The 21,135-nt window shown below is 41.6% G+C and overlaps 1 protein-coding gene across 2 annotated transcripts in view; it reads right to left on the bottom strand.

Moving 5' to 3' along the window:
* The window catches only part of LNPEP (leucyl and cystinyl aminopeptidase), a 76,073-nt gene extending 55,390 nt beyond the window's left edge, over nt 1-20,683 (bottom strand). For both annotated transcript variants that reach the window (XM_086628985.1, XM_086628986.1), the window contains exon 1: nt 20,581-20,683. In XM_086628985.1, coding sequence (XP_086485111.1) covers nt 20,581-20,599 — 19 coding nt within the window. In that variant the 5' untranslated portion in view covers nt 20,600-20,683. The remainder of the gene's footprint in view (nt 1-20,580) is intronic.
* Between the last annotated feature and the right edge of the window lie 452 nt (nt 20,684-21,135).

Raw genomic sequence — 21,135 nt, forward strand, 5'->3', positions numbered from 1 at the left:
AGTGGCATGGCAACTTTATCTGCCAGTTCCCTCAGCACTCGTGGATGCATTTCATTAGAGCCCATGGACTTGTGCACCTTCAGGTTCTTTAGATGGTCTTGAACCTGATCTTCTCCTACAGTGGGAAGTTCTTCATTCTCCCAGTCCCTGCCTTTGCCTTCCATGACTTGGGCAGGATGGCTGGAGCACATGCCTGTGAAGACTGAGGCAAAAATGCCATTGAGTACCTCATCCTTCTCCATATCCCAGGTAACCAGGTCTCCCATTTCCTTCTGGAGAGGGCCCATGATTTCCCTAGTCCTTCTTTTATCACTGACATACCTACAGAAGTTTTTTTGTTGCCCTTGATGTCCCTGACCAGCTTTAATTCTGTCAGGGCTTTAGCATTCTTGACTTGATCCATCGTTGCTCAGACAATTTCTCTGTATTCCTCCCATGCTACCTGTCCTTGCTTCATCCACTGTAGACTTCCTTTTTGGGTTTCAGTTTGTCCAGGAGCTACTTGCTCATCCATGCAGGCCTCCTGGAGTTTTTGCCAGGGCTTTAAACTGAAAGAGGGCAGATTTATATTAGAGATAAGAAAGAATTTTTACACTGAGGATGGTGAAACACTGCAATGGGTTGCCCAGAGAAACTGTGGATGTCCTGTTTCTGAAAGTGTTCAAGGCCAGGCTGGATGAGGATTTGAACAACCTGATCTAAGGGAAGGTGTCCCTGCCTGTGGCAGGGGCGTTGGGACTAGATGGTCTATAAGGTTCCTTCCAACCCAAATCGTTCTATGATTCCCCTTTGAGAAAGGTGAATCCCATCTGGTACCACCAAGCCTAGTGCCATGTAGGCCATCCCATTATCAAAAAACCCAAGACTGTGGCAGTGACACTAGCATGAAAACATGTATTCATAGACTGGACATGTCTATTTTCTTCCATTGTTGCTGCCTGCAACTGGAAAGAGAGAGTTAAAAACAACCTGTGCTCCAGATTCCCTCACCAACCGACCCAGGGCCCTGAAGTCTCTTTTGTCTGCCCTTGGACTACTTGTCCCCCTTTATTTGTGAACATCTAATGAAGTCCCCTGAAATCCAATGTAGTATGAGTGTCTTTCGTGTTGGGAAAAATGACCATAAGTATCCAGTAGTTATGCCAAGACATTTTGCAAGAGTCCTGAGAGTTTATATCAAACGAAATACAATATACTTGTTTCCATCTACCAAAATTTTTCTGATTTTACTGTTTGGGATTTGAAGTGTTCTAATTTAAAAGGAAAGAATTGCATGGTTTTACACATTGTCAAAGCAGTGCACAGAGTTCAGTTCACTTCTCCTGATAATCAGTGAGAACTGTGCACATAATTCCCACCTCTCTGAGGATTATATATATTCCTCACTATGTTTCCCAGTAGCTTAACAGCAACACTCTTGCAACAGTATGTGAGAAATTCAGGTTTGCTTCATAATCCTTTTAGAATCAAAGAAAACAATGAAAAAGTCACGAACACTATAGCTAGAAGTTGGGAAGACAAAAAAAAAATTTTCCCATGAGGAAGTAACTAGGAGAGATGAGAAAGCTGAGAAGCACACACTTTCTCTGTGCCACTGCCCCTCCTTACCAGCATTACATAGCTTCAAACCTAGTGCAAATCTCTCCATCATTATAAACGTATGTTGCCTTTGCCATTTGAAGAATTTTGCAAAAGGACAGGCTAGTACACTCCTAAGGATAACATTTCTATTGCATTAAACCAAACTATGTGAGACGGTTCTTACAGAAAATCTAGTGCTGCATTTTTTACATATGCTTGTTTCATCATAACACAATATGGTACCACACAAAACCATCCACAAATGAAGGGATGATGGAAGCATATACAACAGAAATATACATATAAAGCACCTCAACATTAACTTTGAGCATCATATAAATATCACAAATACCTTAATACTTCTTTTTTAAAAAAAGAAAAAGAGTGACACCAACAGACAGTCTTAAAAGTGATGACCTTACTATTCCAATCAGATCAACTCTGAATTTGACGTCCAAACAGGGAGGTTTTAATCAATATCAAGAACATATTTCACTCCCTTAAGAAGCTTTTACTTATGTTACCATGCACCTACATAGAGTCCATGTATTCACAGTCCCATGTCAGTAAGGAGTACATTGATCACTGCTAAGGTGTACAAAGCTGTTGTGGGTTAGGCTGAACCCCTCCCACACACAGCCGGTCACTCACCCTCCCCCAGCCCCAGGAATGAGGGAGAGAATTAAAGGAGAAACGGGAAACCCGTGGGTTGAGATAAGAACAATTTAATAGAGATGATTTAATACACAGTGTAGATGCTCACCACCCCCTCGTATGCGAAGCCCGTCTCGTCCCAAAGCTGCAATCCCGGACGAACGTGAGGCCCCGAAATAGAGAGGGGCAGAGAGAGAGAGAGAGTACTCCGAGAGTGGGAGTACTGGGAGAGAGAGAAAAAGAAAGAAAAACAATAGAGCAAAAGCACAGCAAGCACAAAAGAGCAAAAGCGGCGAAAGACCCAAAGCGCAAAAGCCCTTCTTTCCGGCTGCCCCTCACCTTTATACTGGGCATGACACTGCATGATATGGAATAGTAATTGGCCAGTTTGGCCCTCAATCTTAAGTTCCACCACAAATCACAAGGGGAATCGTGTCCCCCTTGTCCCAGCTATGCTCTCCCCTTATCCTGCCGTGTTTCTGCACTCCGGCACACTGAAAAGTCCTTGGAGTCTCACGTCCAACCACAAACATCAGCTTGCTATCAACATGCTTCTCAGAGTGAGCCTCTGAGTAAAACCAAAACACGGAGCTCTTCTAGCTGTTAAAAAAGAAGAGCTAACTCTGTCCCAGCTAAAACTAGGACAAAAGCGTATATACATATCTATACAATAATTAGCCCTCATTTACACCATAAAAGGCAACTGCTGTTCACTGCAAAATTGTAACTGTCTCTTTTTATAGTCCACTGTTTCCTATTGCTCTGTTTTGCAGTAAGATTCGCCCTTCAGCAGCATATTGGTTTTGGCTGGGACAGAGTTAATTTTCTTCATAGTAGCTCCTGTAGTGCTATGTTTTGGATTTTTAAACAAAACTATGTTCATAACACACCCATTTTTTAGCTATTGCCGAGCAGTGCTTTCACAGTATCAAGGACTTCTTTGCTTCTCACACTGTCCTGCCAGTGAGCAGGCTGGGAGAAGAACGGAGAGTACACAGCTGACACGGCTGCACTCAATGGACCAAGGGATATCCCATACCATATGGTGTCACACTCAGCAATAAAAGCAGGAAGAAGGAGGAGGAAAGGGGAATGTTCAGAGTCACGGCTTTTGCTTTCCAAGTTACCATGACACATGATGAAGCCCTCCTTTCCTGTTGATGGCTGAACAGCTGCCTGCTGGTGTGAAGTAGTGAATGAATTTCTTAATTTGCTTTGCTGGTGCATGCGCAATTTTTGCTTTCTCTACTAAACTGCCTTTATCTCAACCCACAATTTCTGTCACTTTTATCCTTCCAATTCTTTCCCTCATCCCACTGGGTTGGAATGAGCAAATGGCTGCACAGGGCTTAGCTCCCTAATGGAGTTAATCCACAAGATGTTTAAGCAGAATTTTTATTTACTGATATAGCTAGTGTATAGGGGCAATATATAGCCACTTATAGGAAACCACAAATCTTTGAATTTAGAAATAAAAGCTCTCATGCTTGCAGTTATTTGAAATGTGTTAAATCTTATTTTTAGAATCCTTACATGAGAAAAGCATCTCTGAAAAAAAAAAACAAGTTAGGCTGCCACAATACAGATGTCACCACTGTGGAAGGATACCTGAGACATGTGAACAATCCAGCCTTTCCTGGGAGCACGTGCCTGGATGCAGAAAGGGAATTCGACACCATGATGACGTTGCTTCCGGGATGCAACCAATCATACTAAGGGGTGGGCTACTGTTTGTATTGTAACCAATCATAGATTGCCAAGTCTCGTTTAGAAAGCTATAAAGCACGCTGAGTGTATGCAAATAAAGGTTCACTTGTTTGATCACATTGATCGTGTCAGGTGTCCTCACTCATCTCCCGCACACCACCTTCTTAAATCAATGAATTCAGAAGACAGAAGGGAATAATCCAATAGAAAAAAAGCACAGCCAAGAAATATTAGAAAATATGAAGTATTGCTATGAAAATCTGTCATCCATATGCCTTGCTTGCATTCTAGAGACAGAACAGAAGCAATATGTAGGCTAACTGCATGTCCTTAATTCCCATGATGCTGCAAGATTACATACGCACAATTTAACAGATTAGAAACACAGACATATATGCATGTATACTTTTATATGCTGAATACAGTAATTTAGAAAAGAAACAGAAACATTAAAGCCATTTGTGCTTCCTATTGATAAAGAGCCTAAACCAGCATTTTCTAGTCCTCTTAATACTACTTAAGTACAAAAAAACCCAGAGAATGGCACACATTGACTTCAACAGAACAAAGCCCAAAGAGCCTTACATGAAATGACAACCTCACTGAACTAAAGGGGAAGTTTTTCTGTTTTGGCTAAGACGTCACTGCCCTTCACTGATACAGATAACAGCACTTCCATTTGGTGTGATAGTTAAAATCAAGACAGGCTGTATTGTTTTCTGCAGTGTCATTACTTACATGCAAACATATATGATGACCCTTGTATGCATCATCCAGCTCATAGATCACAAACAAGTTCTGTCAGTGTCTAGTGCACCCAGGTGATGGATAGGGTGCTGTAAAAGCGACCTGGCTTTGGATTACCTTGCAGTCCTATCTCCGCAGAGATGACCCATGGGGAACTGTGTAGATAACTCAGTCCTGAGTTACAAGGCAGTGCTGCATCATTCAAAGAACAGAAACTTGAGTTGAACCTTGAAATCCCTCAACAAATAATAAGCCCTGAGTCTCCATCCAACCATTATTCAGTTGCCTGCTGAAGTAAGATTAAAAAAAAAACCTGGAGGGTTTTAGTTTCAGCCAACAACCTTGTGTACTCAAACACAGATCAGGAAAGCGAAGTAAAAAGTAGAGCATACAAAACTGAATCTCACCCATGAATGAAGAAAGATAAGGGGAAACCCTGCCACACCGCCAAAGATAACAGTATAATCCACTCAGGCATAGTCCTACACACAGTTATGTAAATCAAGGATTAAAACCCTAAAATTCAGGTTGGGAATTGGGAGTCACTTCTTCAACTATACAGCTGGCCTATTGATTGAGGCACCAGTCAAGGTAACTCCCCTGAGACTAAAACCCCTACCTGGAGGCGTAAGTGAATATTTAGCATGCTTTAATTTTGTAACTGCGTGTGATTAACTAAAACACGATTAGTATCTAGCACACTTGTGTGTTGTAATAGTGTATTCTGGGAATCTCTTGTGTATTGTAATAGCGTATTGTAATAGTGTATTCTTGTTTTCAAATTACCACAGTGCATTCCTCCATTGTAGCTGTAAAATCTGCAATACTTACATATGGAATCTGTGCAAGTGTGGTTCAAATAAATTGTTTGCTTGAATCTTATAGATGAGTCTTTTTGCCATATTAATTCAGCGTAGTTGACAGGATACAATGGAGGAGCTACTGCAGAAACATGGCTGTAAACCTTCTCCCACGGACAAGGAAAAGGCAAAAAAGTCGTGGAGAAGTAAGAATAAAGTGGTGGAATGGGAAGAGCAGTGTTGGAAGGTATAAAAGAAAAAAATGGCAAAGGTATCCTGTGCACTCTTTTTGGAGTATGTGTAATTTGTGCGCAGGAGGAGGCACTGAAATCTGACACGGCAAAGATAATGGGTACAGCTGGTCTCGCTAAAGCTACAAATCTCTGTGCATTAGAAACTCAAGTTGAAGTGACCAAAACAGAACAGAAGATAAATGAGACTTTACAGGTTTGTAATGGACAATTGGAGGTTGATAAAATGCCTTTGAAAGATTAATCATATTCTGAAAGGGAGAGAAACAGAAGATCACAAGAAAAATTAAATTTGTTGTTATCCAACGCTCCCACTCCCTCTGCAGCTCAGGAATCTAGTTACACGTGCTGAACCTGATACTTGGGATGAGGATATCTGGGGGTGACCCAAATCATGAACCAATGGGGCAAGTTATATTGAAGTTTGACCTCTCATTAAAACAGAGGTGCAGCTGAATGACAGGAACAATCAAATGTTAACTACAACTCGAACTACCCTGTGGTCCAGACGGGAGCTTGCAAACATGCAGGAGAAATTTTCGTGCAAGCCAGGGGAAAGTGAAACTGAATATTTATGGCATGTTTCATTGAATGGAGGAGACTGAATCTTGCTGAGTGAGGCGGAAGCTAGGGGATGTTGGGGTCCTGCTGTGTTCCTTGATCGGGGTCCCATAGAGGACGAACTCTTCAGGCTCAGAGTTGCCTATTGTGCAGGGGGACAAGATTCTAGAGAGTGAAGTGAACCATTGACTATTAAACCAGCCAGATTATCCAGGATGGCTGAATCAGTGCAAAAGGCTGCCTGTATCCAAGCCATGTATGAGTGCAGGGGGCAGCTTATTCCCCTTTCTGTTCTGATTCACTCAGTCCACCTTAAACCACTGATTAGAGGTCTCCCTGATATCTTGAAAATTTATGTGCAAAACCTAAAGGAAAAGATTGTACAGGCAATTGATCATAATACTCACAACCCCAACTGGCAACAACAGCCTGTTTTAACATGAGAAGAACTATTACAAGAAATAGTGATTTATGGTAGAGAGATGGGCTGGTTAGAAGAAGGTTCAAATTCACAGTGCCAGGTCAGACAGGCATGGTTTGTCAAGAAGAATAATCCCCATCCCCCTCAACAAACCAAACCTTGTTTCAACCCTCAGTGCAACAAACTGTGGAGAAGGGCATTAGCATTAGGATTACCCTGCTCAATGTTACATGGGCAGTCCACAGAATATTCATACAATGACAAACCTGGTGGAGCAGCCACCAAGGTTACCAAGGTTATGAAATGTACTGATATCACCACAATGCAGGAAAGTAAATTCTCTGCTTCTGCCAATCTTTCCTCACGCTTGAGGAAGGATCTGATGGCTATAAAAAAACAGAAAGCGTGGGAGGAGTCTCAGGCCAACCCACATGCATAATATCCAGCTTAGAATGGCCTAACCAGCATATTGATTGACATATTATTTTAGCCGCTGGCCTAGACAAATACCTGTAAATTTTCTAATTGATACTGGAGCTCAAGTAAGTGTTATTACCAAAAGAACAGCCAAAAGGTTAGGATTGACCCCTACTCAGAAGAAAATAAATGTAATAGGAGTAATTGGAGTCCCTGAAACCAGATTAAGTAGTATAGTACGTGTTTGTGTTTCAGGGGAAAACTGCATGACTAAGACAAAGGTGATCACTGGTCCATATACAAGTAATATACTAGGATTTGATGTCCTAGCAAATAAAGTCTGGAAACTGCCTGATGGGATGGTGTGGAGCTTTGGAGCCCCGCCGTGTGAGGTTCGAGCACTTGAAGTGGCCATTAAGTTACCTCCTATCAGAGTCATTGATACTATTCTATATTCTTAACCGGTCACCGTCAAAGCGGGGATCAGAGAGGTGATGAAAGACTTGCATAACCCCGGCCGTGTAACTAGAGCACACCCTGCAACATTCCGGTACGGCCACTATGCAAACTGGACGGTAGGTGGCGACTGACGGTTGACTATAGGAGGCTCAATAGCAATACGATACCACTCAGAGCCGCCGTTCCTAACATGGCTGAACTAGTCACCCAAATCCAAGCTGAACGTCACACATGGATGTTCGCATTGAATGTTAACGATATGTTTTCTATGATTTCTCTTCAAGGGGAAGATAAACTTCAATTTGCATTCACTCGAGAGGGATACCAGAACTCCATTGTCAAGCATATATACGTTTGAGAAGCTCTGTTCTCTTTACGTTACAGGACTGCTCCAGTAGAAGGACAAGGGACAACTGAGAATACAATAAACAAAGACGTCATAGGCATCCATCCAAAGTATGAACTGGGCCTGGAAAGAACTGACGAGCTACGCAGACCTGGAGTGTGGACCAGGAGCCTTGGTCTTCTGATTTTTGTATGTTTGTTTGTTTTGGTAGAGATAATTATTTGTAAATCTAAGTTTTAATAGTATGTGCTATATCGTGGTTGTAATTCGCAGTTAAATCTTTAAGCGTAGTTGAACCTTGTAGCTGAGTCTCTTTTCACCACAACCCTCTGCACAATTTTACTGTAAGCTCTTATCAAAAGCCAGGCACTACATGAAGTCTGTCCATGATTTGAAGCACATCCTAGTGACAAATGCCACTTTGCAAGGGTTTGATTTTAGGAGACAAACAAGGCCATAAGGCTAAGCGTAATCTAACTGGTAGAGGTTTACAAGAAACTGTCTTGTTAAGCACATATCATGGCTTCCAAAATTAAGTCACAACAGACAGATGAAAAGTGGATGAAACAGATGCTAACTTGGAATAAAAACACTTTTTCACAATTTTTTACCATCCTGACTTGCAAAAGAATAGTTTTCCCTGTACTGCAAAGAAGCACAAATGCTGCTTTCCAATCCAAAATAAGCAAGGGAATCTAAGTTCCAAGCCATACAAGGTCACTGCCTCCCACCCTCTCCTTCAGCCTGTACTGGAAGATCCGTCTTTGCTGCTTGTTTGGTTGTAGTTTTTTTTAATGAATGTAACATCAAATATTGCAATGACAAGCTTCTGCACATACACTTCAGCGAAATTCACCCAATGGGGCTGTATCATGGAAATTAAAACAACACATGATTCTGTATTTTAGGACTTTCTCTTATCTTAAATTGCCATAAGAAACAGGAGCTAAGAGTGTAATCCCATGTAAGGAACTGCTTATTAGTCTTCAGTGTTTCTAAAAGGTTTTCTAAAAGTGTCTTCCTGATTTCTAACGAAAGAAGAATTGCATTTTGACAGGATCTCAGGCTTAAGAATCACATGGATCACTTACATTTCAACATTTACCAATTAAATTTATAAGTAGATAGCCAGACTACTACTGATATATCTTTTCAAATCTTTACTTTCATGTCATCAACAAAAACAAAACAGCACGGAAGGGGAAAAAAAGTGTTGTTCCTTTCGTGAACACTCTACCTCTTTAACTGGCAAAAAATGTAAGTTACTTTTTTCATAACTATTTCTGTGGAGGTCAGTGGAGATAACTGGAGAATTTAAGGCTAACCAATACAAGCTTAGTCTGGATTTTGATATCTAACATAGGTATATCATGTCCATTCACATCTTACAAAATATTTTCAAATTTCAATCTGGTACAAGTTTCCACAGTGAAAAGAGGGGGAAGTGGAGAGAAGGGCAGGGGTTGTTTTAAATGATGCTTTGCTCTTTGGGTGCTACTGAGAGAAAAAACCTTTTACAAATCCCAACAACCTTAAGCTAGTGTTCCATCCTCAGCCATTGGTTGAACAAAACATGGGATGGGCAAGAGGGCTTTGAACTTTAATTTTAGAACATAAGGTTTTACTTTCCTGATTCAAATCTGATCAAGTGTATGTTTTGCAATTAAAATGACAGAAGATTTAACCACAGGGATCTAATGAAAAAGCCCTGAGTCTTGGAGACACACAGGAAGTTTTGTCTCAAATTTCTTGAACTACTGAAGTCCCGTATTCGGGACTGCTGACTATCTTCTTCACTGTATCTGTCCATCAATTTCATGGCTGATAAATACCAGGCTCATCACAGCTGAAGTTACAAAAGATTTCTCTGCCAGAATCAGTCATTCTGAGGAAAAATTTTGAAAGAAATTTGCAAAACACCTAACAGACTGTCAGGCATACAATCTGACAGATTCCATACAACCTGATGCTTACTAGTTTTTGTTCTCGTTTTTCTTTTTTTAAAGCAATAAATTCGAACTATCATACCCTCTCATCTTGAACAGTTGCTAAAAAAAAACAACCCAATGTGCCTTCCGGATTACTATTGTTACTTAACACACAATTGACAACTCCAGTCATAATACTATATAAAACTATTTGCATTTCACAAGTAAGTATCGCATGTTCACTGCTTCATAACTGATATTTCAGCTCACAGAAGCGATAATGTCTATGTTATTGCCTATAACTTGCAACACATTAAATTTTATATGGTCTTAACAGGGCAGCAATACATCTCACTAAGTTTTTATCAGTTTCATTACATAAAAAGACAAAGAACTTTGATAGAGAAAGAAGCAGAAGTGTGTCTGCATGGTAGCTCAAGAAATGCTAAGATCTAAATTGCTCCAAAACCCTGCCCAGGTATCATATATTAGTTTTGAAATTGGCTTCATGACAACCACCACCATGGGATGGGGGCAGCTCAGATACAGACACTTTTCAGAAGGTACCCTGGGATCATCTCTTTCACTCATTCTTACCATGGAAAACACAGGTGGGAGAGCTACAGACTGCACAGAGTGCCAGACTGATCTACACAGCAGATGAACATGCCCTGCGAGGGTTTGTGAAAGGTTTCTGCAGAAATAACAGCAGGGTCACTCTAGAGTCAACCCTCAGGGAGCTCAAATCAACAAGCAACAAAATACAGGCAACTATTTTGATCTTGTGAGTAGTCTGGGTTGCTTTGCCCAGCAATGAACATATCCTTGGCCACATTACTGGCCACGTTATTAGAATGTATATGCATTTCAGAACACAAATGCTGCTACCAGGAAAAGAAAGAACAGCAAAATTAGAGAAGATACAACAGAAATAAAAAAGACAAGCCTTGAGTCCTATCCAGACAAAGCATATTTTTAATCACCAATTTTATTAAAACCAGAAGAATTTCTGTAAATCATAGTCCTGTCAATGATACAACATCTCATAATAACAGTTCTGTTCTGCTCCACACGAGGGCTGTTTGCCTTCATTGATCTTAATCCCACAGTCATAATTTTTACAGATGAAAAGTTACCACGATATGGCCTACTCTTTCTGTGAAAAGCATCCAAGTTTGGCAAAGACGAGATTTAGAATCTACATATTATTCTTTAAGATACTCCATATGAATAGCTTTCATTGCTCTATGTAAGAGTGGGGACATGACAATCTCAAAGAACTTTTAGGTATAAAGGATATTGACTCCTGCATTTTAACATTTAGTGTCGCTCTTCTATTCCACGCACCATACCTCCGCACAGCACCAGCCTGAACTTTTGCGAAATCAGTCAACAGAATTACCAACAAGTCAGTTGCTGTGATAGAGCTTGCTAGCCTAATCAATGTGTACACAATGCAGGATAAACACAGCATTCCTGCCACGGCAATGCACACCACCATCACAGGAGCATCACAGTATTATAATCACAGCAGATAGACATGAAGGAAGATTTAATTTGTTTACTTGGGTTTTGTTTTTCATTTGTTCAAAGTTTTAAAGGTTGCATCCTTTTAAACATTATTAGTTCTTATTTTCTTCTCATTTACATTTTTAATTGCAGAAGTGCATCTTTTGCAGTGGCTCCTTTAATTATTTTCCAGTTGTTTGTAGGATAGTACTTTACATACAAGTATTTACACTTACGGATACTTTGTTGTGCCAAAAGAGACACTGAAGCCTCATTAATATCTCCATCAATGACAAAAAGCACCAATTTGGATAACGAAACTGTCAGCTTATACATGCAGTAGTCACAGTTCCATTTTCTGAAAACCTGCTCTTTGTCTTTCTCTTATAATGGTTTACAGCTCAGAAATAAAGAGGCTTCTACAGTATTATGAAGCTTTACAGATTCCCAAAAATACAAGCCTGGCTGATTCCAGAAAGACTGGTTTACATGCACAAAAAAAAAGTTACAAGTGATTCCATTGATATGTTAACAATTTATTGTTACTGCAGAAGAAATTGTCAGATTTTATACAAAAGAAAGGCTTAAATAAAAAGTAGTGTTAGGCCCTTAAGTGGCAGGTAAATTAGGCACATTCTTAGTTTTAAACACAGCTGGTTCCCCATAAAAGTCAATGGCACTGTAATGGAAGAACTGTTACACAAGAATTCCAGTGTTTGCAGAATCAATTCCTTCAATCTCAAAGACTGATTACAACCCAAGAAAAGCTCTCTGCACTGAGCTACACTTACTAAAGCACAGTGAAACACTGTCCTCCAAATAGCTTGGTGGGAGCTCTGGTGGGAAGAAAAACATATCAAAAACCACCTTATCTCCACACAAACAGAACACCAGAAGTGTCTCACATTTCAGTGGAATCAGGATTCCTCTCACTCTTCACTAGCTGTAGTAAAGACGACAACTGCTGCAGTATATTACTACACGCCCTGAATAATCCAATAGAAGAACTGGGCACTGAGATCTGCTTTGAATCTCTTTTGTGAGACAACCCTCACAATGGAATAAATAATCGGTTGCGCCCCAGGGAGGCAAACTGAGTAGAAACCAACACACAGAATTACTTTGAAATTCCTGTTTCTTTGATCAACTGGATGAGTTTTAAAGAGCTGTTCTCTCCCCTGCTTCCTCACCATTTCCTTCAAGAGCCTGCATCTATTCTCGCTCTTTCTTCCTGGCTAGTAGGTACATAATCTTTTTGTGATTGTTACATTTTAAGGTTAATATACTTTCAGTATTTAAAGCAGTATCAAAAATAGTTAAAACACCGCTATTAGAAGGTACATATGTACTCTTAAAGTTACAGGCACTTAAAATCCAGTTCACAAAAAATGCTACTGTATTTTAAACGTCAATCTGAAGTTATTTTAAGGTAGTGTTGAACAGAAGTCTAAGCAGTAGCTGCCATGTATACAAATTTCTCTGATACACAAAGGAATAATATTGCACTTGCTCATAAAGAAATCTTCATGTTTTTGCTTTTCTACACAATCTTTGCTTTTATATTTAATGAAAACAAAATATTGCCTAGCAGAGCTGGAAATTGACTGAATTTCCTTCACTCAAATCACTAAGTGAAGGAGGGAAAGGAAAACTTCAGTTCTCTGAATGCAGCTAAATTAATCGCTACTGAAATCAAACACGCATTAAATAAAGGTAAACTCACCTTCTTCATAAATTCACTTTCTTCATACATAATTATTACACCAATGCCTATCAAATATGAAAAAAATATTCTGACTAGTTGAACAAACATAAGTGGTTTTAAACTAGCTTTTATTAGTTTTCTACATTTTATATGGCAGTCATTAGGGGGCTTTACCTAGCACTTGTGCATATAGCCTCAAAAATGTCAAACAAAGTTGCCAGATTTTGCATCATCTTCCCCAAAAAGATGACAAGACAGTCCTGGAATACTTTTAAAGCTGGATACTGAGATCAACATAAGCTTTCAACATTTCTGACTCATGAGATATCATGCAGATATTCAGTGGCTTCATTGATTCCCCAAGTTGAATATTACCTCCTGTGGGAAAATGACTGAAATTGGAGGGGAATGGGAGAATATTGTTCCCCAGAATTCTGCTAATATTAGAGCAGCTCTGACATGAAGCACAGCTGCTGCTCCCAGGAACAAACAAGGCCTCAATATCCTTGAAATGGGGAGTAGAGTGATATGAAGGTATCATGGCTCATCCCTGTTATTGGGGACAAGAAATAACAAACAAGGTCTACGCAATACCCTTGAAATGGGGAGTAGAGTGGTACGGAGGTATTATGGCTCTTCCCTATTATCAGGGATGAAAGGCGCCTGGTAAAGATAACCATAAAAATGCCATCAAGGGAAGTGAATCACAACTGCTGCTTCAGCAGTGATGGCGAAATTGTGTCCTTCAGCTACTAAATCACACCTCCACCCGCCTCCGAGCTGCGACCACCCCTCAAACGAGCAATTTACACCAATTCTAATTTGTGAACACCCCTCACGAGAGAAATTTACACCAATCCTAATAAAAGTTATGTATGACTAGAGTCACTCGAGCTCCACCTAAAAGATATGAAAAAGGTATAAAATAGCAGCAGACAAAGGGGATGTTAGGGAGAAGCCCCCCCCATCGGAACGTCTGAGATCAGTCGACAGGCTGAACCTCTCTTCTCCCCCCCCATAGGGATGCCTATTGGGTAAGAACATTGTGTTCTGCGCGCTTATTTACTAACATCTTGCTAGCTATTTAATATTATCACTGATCAGTAATAGTCTTATATTATCACTGCAGTATTTCAATTAAAGTTGTTTTTGTAGTCAGTCACTATCACTGGCTATTTATGAATCTATATTCTGTCACAAATAAAATACATATTTATATTCAAAAGTCCTGGAGATTTCTTGCCCTTATTATTATAAGGACATCGGGTTATACTATTACCGGAACCGGTGTACTCTCCAAAGTTGCCCAGAGACTTTTTCTCCTCATAAGGATGTTGGGTTATAGTACTACCGAAACTGGTGTACTCTCCCCATTGCAGACAGGTCATTTCGACCCCTTAACGTGACACCTCCTTAGTGGAAAAATACTAACCATTGTTCAACAATCCATGTTGAACATCTATACCCTAATCTTCAGTATTGTTTTAACAGGGAAAGAGATTTTCAGCCTCTTTCCAACTGACAGTGTTTGGTCTTGCCAAAAAAAAAAAAAAAAAAAAAAAAAACAAACCAACAAAACCAAAACATTTCGAGCAGATTAAGTTACTTCTCTCTTCATATGTTCATCTACTGCCCTCATTATTCCGATCAGCAAATTGCTTTCCACTTTGTAACAGGTGCTGGAGAACTTTGTTTCAAATACGTTGCTAGTACACACAGATCCCAGCTTGTACTGTAAAGTGCCAACAAAACAAAGCATATAAGTCTTAGTCTGTGTATATATAGGAATGGAGCCCAGAGACGGATGATAGCTCTCTTAGCTACATAGACATTAAATTGGTAATTCAGATGCAGTCAAAGCATTCGTTGCTCGACAGGGAGTTCACAGAAACACGGTAAAAGCAAATACATTTCCAACTCATTGAGAAACAGGTTCCTGTTTAGCTTAGCTGACACAGGAACACAAGATACAGATGCTGCAACTTGGCTTTGTGGAAAAATAATATCAAGCAACATGAACTTGAAGAACATAAAAATCACATTTAGAAGTAGATGCCATCAGCAATTTTTTCTGTCAGTAATATTTGACTAAAGTAAAATGTTGGGATAAGCAAAACATGGCAGGGGGGAGGGAGAGGAGGAAGGACACTGAGAACAGACCTCTTAGTTTTTTTAATCTACCATCTTACCAAACAGATTACTTGATCTATTATATAGAACTGAATAATACAGTTTAAAACAAACAAGAACTCTTCTGCTCCATGACACAACAGTACACAATACTGACAGTTAAGGGTATGCCTGTTGCCCCCAATAGACTTAGGACATCCACACAGAACATGCTCTTGCAATCTCTAAGATACTTATACACTGAACAAAAGTAAAACAAAGAAAGAAAATATATTGGAACTGACAGGAACTAACTGAAATAACTAGATTTTGCAAATGACATTTTTCATTTTGTAAATGACACCAAGCAACTTGGTTTATTTCTAACTTCTACCAAAAATTCCACTTGTTGCCATGAAAGCCTTTTTATTTTGTTCATCGGTTTAGTTACGTAATTAATTTCAAAGTTACCATTTGCTGTGTAAAAAAAAAAATAATTTAAGAATGTCACTGAAAGGGAACGTTTGCATTTCAGCACATCATCACAAGTTATCCCTTCTGCAGTTATTTATTTATGCATGTCATTTATTTATGCATGTGAGAAACACTGTGTTATGGGTTGATGTAAAGGAGTTCTGGTGGCAGGAGAGGGGATTTGCTCTCTGTGACTTCCCTGGTTTTGGAGCCAGGGCAGACCAGGTTCTGGCCACCAGATCGGACTCCCATCCCCCTCGGGGCTGCGAATTGCCCTATTTAAGTTGGGACAAAGGAACTGGAAAAGGTGCTTTGCCTGGGAGTGAGGGAGGAGGGAGGAGAGCACTGCCCCCCGCTCCCCGGCTCCTGGCTGGGGGGCTGCCCGCGCCGGGGCGGTGCCATCTGGTGAGGATGGCGGCAGCAGAGCCACCGGGTGAACTCGGGGAGTGGCCCACTCCTGGAGTGCCCACTGGGTCGAGTTTACCCAGAGAGGACTGAGATCTGAGAGAAACGGCCGCACAGACACCAGGTCAGTGAAGACGGAATGGGACGAGGTGTGCCAGAGCTGTTTCCCCTGCAACCGGTGGCGAGATGGCAGGCGGCCCCCCTGCAGCAAGGACAGACTCTTGTGGGGCAGAGACCCACTCGCAGCCTGTGGAGAAGCCACATTGGAGAAGAGATGCCTGAGCCTGAGGACGGTCGTGAAGAATGGGACTCATGACAAGGCAGAGAGACATCTAGAGTCCATGTGACGACCCACACCAGAGCGAGAGGCACCAGCTCCCTAAGAATCCAAGACTGTGGTGAAGTCCGCACTGGAGCAATCCGATGGGCAAGGATTGCATCCTGTGGGTAGGACTCACTCTGGAGAAGTCTGTGGATTTTTCCTTGTGAGTAGGGGATCCACTGGAGCACGGGAAAAGGGTGTAAGGACTCCTCCTCCTTTAAGAAAGGAGCGGCAGGAACAACATGGGATGAACTGATCTGCACTCCCCCATTCCCTGTCCCCCCGTGCTGCTGGGGGAGGCGGTAGAGCCGGGAAGAAAAGGAAAATGGGGGAGGGTGGGGGGGGAAGTGTTGTTTTTAAGATCTGGTTTTGTTTCTTTTTATCCTCTCAAGTAACTGGTTTTGCTTCCCTTTGTCCTTTTAAATAACTGTTAATAAATTGCTTTCCTTTAAGAAAACCGAGTCTGTTTTGCCCGGGACCATGGTCGGTGGGTGCTCCTTCTCTGTTCTTGTCTCAACCCTCAGTCCTTTTATTATATTTTTCTCCTCTCCACTTCACTGGGGAAGGAGTGAGAGAGCAGCTGTGTGGAGTTTAGTTGCCAGATCGTCCTAAACCACGACACACTGTTAATAGCTCACTTCTGCCTTTTCCTTTCATCTCAAATTAAAGAGTTCCATTTTAATGTATTAAGCGGGAAATGGTGAAATGATCTTTCAGAAACATATACAATCTAAAACCAAAAGCAAAACGCTTGCAAAATATTTTGTAATGTTGTCCAAAAGAGAGATGCCCCAAATTACATCACATATCCCCTTTAGTCGCTATTTCACTTTTTTTTTTAGTGAAACTGTTCAATTAACAAATGACTAGTCAGAATTATTAAATTCTGCCCATTATTTTGCACTTTCCAATTCAGATGAATTTGAGATCATAGAACTCAGGAAAAAAAAATAATTACATGCAACAACAAGGAAGTCTTCCATGAGCTTTTAATTTCACTTTGCTTATTCGTATTTCTGGAAAGGTCTCAAATTAAGAATAGTCATGTAAAACAGAGGAATTTGTCTCAAAAAAAAAAAATCTTAACAGTAAATATTTCTGAAACATTTATTAATTTATACATTTATAACATTTCAGAGGAAGTTCATACTGGACATTACGAAAAGGTTCTTCACTGAGAGGGTAGTGGGTCACTGGAATAGGCTCCCCAGGGAAGTGGTCACAGCACCAAGTCTGTCAGAGTTTAAGGAGCACCTGGACGACACTCTTAGGCATATGGTTTAGTTTTAGGTAGTCCTGCAAGGAGCAGAGAGTTGAACTCAGTGATCTTTACAGGTCCCTTCCAACTCAAGATATTCTATGATTAACTCAGTTATTCCAGGCCTTAAAAACAGATCTGCAATTAGCCATTATTCCAGAGCTACAGACCTCACACATTATCTCCAACTTCACTCCTGAGCAGCCGGGAAGGCACAGTAGGGATCACTCCAAAGAACACTGGACTCAAGTTTCCAGTACAGGGGAGGGAGATGAGGAGAATGAAGTCAAAAAACCAAATCTTAAATATTTGTATGTACGTTATTGGACTATTTCTAGTGGAAAAACTATTCAAATAAAGAATTCAGCAAACCCACTAGAAGGAAAGAATAAGGGTTTATTTGGCTTTTGAAAAGAATTATGGCTGTGTTTTTGCTAGAAAATAAAAAGAAAATGACCAAACTGAATTAGAAAAACAGTGATCTTCTATATCCACTTCAGCACATTTTCTGCATTAAAGACTATTTTAAGATACGTATCTATTCAAACATAGTCTACAACAGTAAAGTAAAACAAGAAATTGTTAGTTTGACAAATGGGCATCAGAGTTCTGAATCCAACTAAAATACTTTTGAGAAATCTTAAGATTCAGTCTGTTCCCTCTGTTTTACAAGGGTAAAAGCCCCAAATAACTCAGAGACCTACAAATATAATATTGTAAGCTTCCTGTGATAGTCATCTTTTCATCTTAATTTAAAAAGCACTTTGGACAGGAAATCAACATACAGACTCACAAACAAAACTCATTACTCCTGTGTAAGACAAAACAAAAAACCTTTCTGTTACCAGGAGGTGCATTTTATTTGAAAGATTTGATGCCCACAAAAGCTTCTAGTTCATCAGCCATGGAAATGAAAACTCTATTCAAAAAGCCAATAGAGTAAGCATTTTCATCACTTCAGATTTTAGCAGCTGCTACTGAGCACCACACACAAGACATCGAAATAATGACCAACATCTCTGCTTTAATATTCGCACATTCTTTTTAGTGTCCCTGCCAGCACAGCTGGCTTTCTGGAGATTTATTAACCAGCTTTAGTTTCAAATTTTCTTCCAAACAGTCTCACCATCATCTCCAGGCTCTTCATTTCAGGAAAAAAAATCAGGAAGCTCTATTGATGAACGTCGCTTCTCAGTAGTAGCACAAAGCATACAGCCTTTGAGCTGTATGCTTCAGGCCAACACCGCCAGTTGCATAGATAAAGAGAAGAAATTTTTAAATGTTTTGTTACACAACATAACATTATTACACCAAACAGACTACATTTTAAAGTGAGCAACATGATGGCTCTCTCTCTCAAAGTGAATGGACTTAGCAAGATGTCTTTAAAAACAATTCTCCCCAGAACTGCATTACTATTAAAGACAAGGTATTTTTACCATGCATGCAGGAACGCAGATTACAACCCTGTGATTGTAATAAACTGTAGTTGAAAGATCTTCTACTAAAGCCATGACTAAGTACAAAACCAAAACATCCACCACTTGTACAAACTAATTTAACATGACCAAAAAAACCCACAAAACACCACAGAAGTGTAATTTTAAAATTAATTTTAAAAAAAGAGGGAAAAGGTCCGTCTTGCTAGTTAAACCAACAAAATACGATCAGAGCTCATAACCTTCAAATTCTAAAAAGAGCAGCATAGAAAGGATAGGGAGTTCATATTGTATTTAAGAATAGGGAAGCACAGGCAGTGACAATATACTTTTCAAGTGAAACAGAAAATTTACTTTTTACTGCATGTTTTTTTTTTCTGAATTAGGCAGAAGTTTCGTACTTTGAATCTTCCAGTCACTGAGCAGTTAAAATAGAATGCAGTAAACTAAGTCATGCTTTAGCTATGGCTACCAAGCATGCTTGTCATTTAACAGACCAAATCGCACCTGTAATAAAAGTGCTGCATTTTCAGCAAGAAGGCTGTTTTATTACCCAGTGTCTTGTCCTAATTCCATATTTGGCTATGGTCTTATGTCTCACCAAACATACTTCAGTTTCCGTTTGATCTGAGAGCTTCATTTCCTCCTCCAGCCTAGACGTGTAGAATGTGTTACTAATACAAAGGCAGTAGTAATATGGACTTCAGAAGGCTTCATTTCAGTCACAAGCACAGTATGTGCACACACTGCTGTATCATGATGTCAACAAACGCTCCTGTGTGCTTATCTCAAAGCTGCAACCACATCGTTATTTCAAGCATTTCTGTCAACGCACGTACCATTGTGAAAGCTTTCTGGCTTCCAGGAAACCCTGAAATATTGCTTCAAACACCCTAGATCCTCCTGTATCTTATTTCTCCTTTCCCTCGCTAGAAGGAGACACCGTTTAGAGTGCCTCGATGAGGAAAACGGCATAAACAGAGGGTCTGCTTCCTCCTTGTCATCACAGTCACGACGGCTTTGGCATTCCGGCACATATGAGCCTCCTTTCTCGGAGCAATACATAGCGACAGCAAACCCGGGCGCAGAAGTTGCCCCGGCTTCGTAGTGTCCATTATTTGTCACCGTGAGACTACGGCCAGGCAATAAAAAGCTCAATGGTACCTAAAAAGAGAGGGAGCCTCCTCTCACCTTCCTAGTTAAAGACACGTGTGCCAAATTAACCGAAATAAAACAAGATCTGCGATAATTGCCAAGCCGCGGACCATGCAGCTGCACGGCTAACAAGCCTTCCCTGTGTCTCCAGGCAAGCAGCTCTCGCCGTACTTCCTGCTGCGCCCGGGCGCTGGGGCGTGGGGACCGCCTGGGATCGCCTCTGCCGGGCAGGAAGGCAGGCCTGCCACGGGGAGGCCGCGCGTCTCCGTCCCGGGCTCCGTCGCCGGCTCGCGGTGCGCCCGCCGGTAGCGCGGCGCTGCCGAGGTACTCACCGCTGGGAAACGGCTCCATTTTCCTCCCGCAGTCCGCTTTCAGCCCGCAGAAGCAAAACCCTGGCGAAGGGGCAGCAGACGACGCGGAGGGGCAGCCGCAGCTCTTCACTCCTGCCGCCGCATGCTCCCCGGGCGGGCGCGGCCCCTCCAGCGGGCGCAGACACGGAAGGCACAGCCGGCGGCTCCCCGCTCCGCAGCTTTTCCCGGGGAGCGGGTCCGCAGCAGTCACACCCCGCCCCCCTCCCTCCCGCCGGGCTGCGCCACGCGGTATCGGTGGGCCGCAGCGTTCTGCGGGAGCTGCGAGCCGCGGCGGGACGGATGTCGGGATGTTGGTCTCCTGAACCGTGCTGCTCGGGGCTACTTCGGGCCTGCCAGCGGAACACCGGCCGTCGCGCTGCCGCTGCGGAGGCGGAAGGACGCGGCCGCGGTGGCACTCGGGTGCCGCCCGCCGTGCGGCTCTGGCGCGCGCAGCCGGCGCCGGGGGGCCCCGTGGGCGGCCGGGCCAGGCCGGCGTTGGCTGCCTGGCAGCGCCGTGCTCCCTTCGTTGCCGTTACT

Source organism: Tauraco erythrolophus, chromosome Z (assembly GCF_009769465.1).
Source record: "Tauraco erythrolophus isolate bTauEry1 chromosome Z, bTauEry1.pri, whole genome shotgun sequence".
In the NCBI taxonomy this organism is placed as follows: Eukaryota; Metazoa; Chordata; class Aves; order Musophagiformes; family Musophagidae; genus Tauraco; species Tauraco erythrolophus.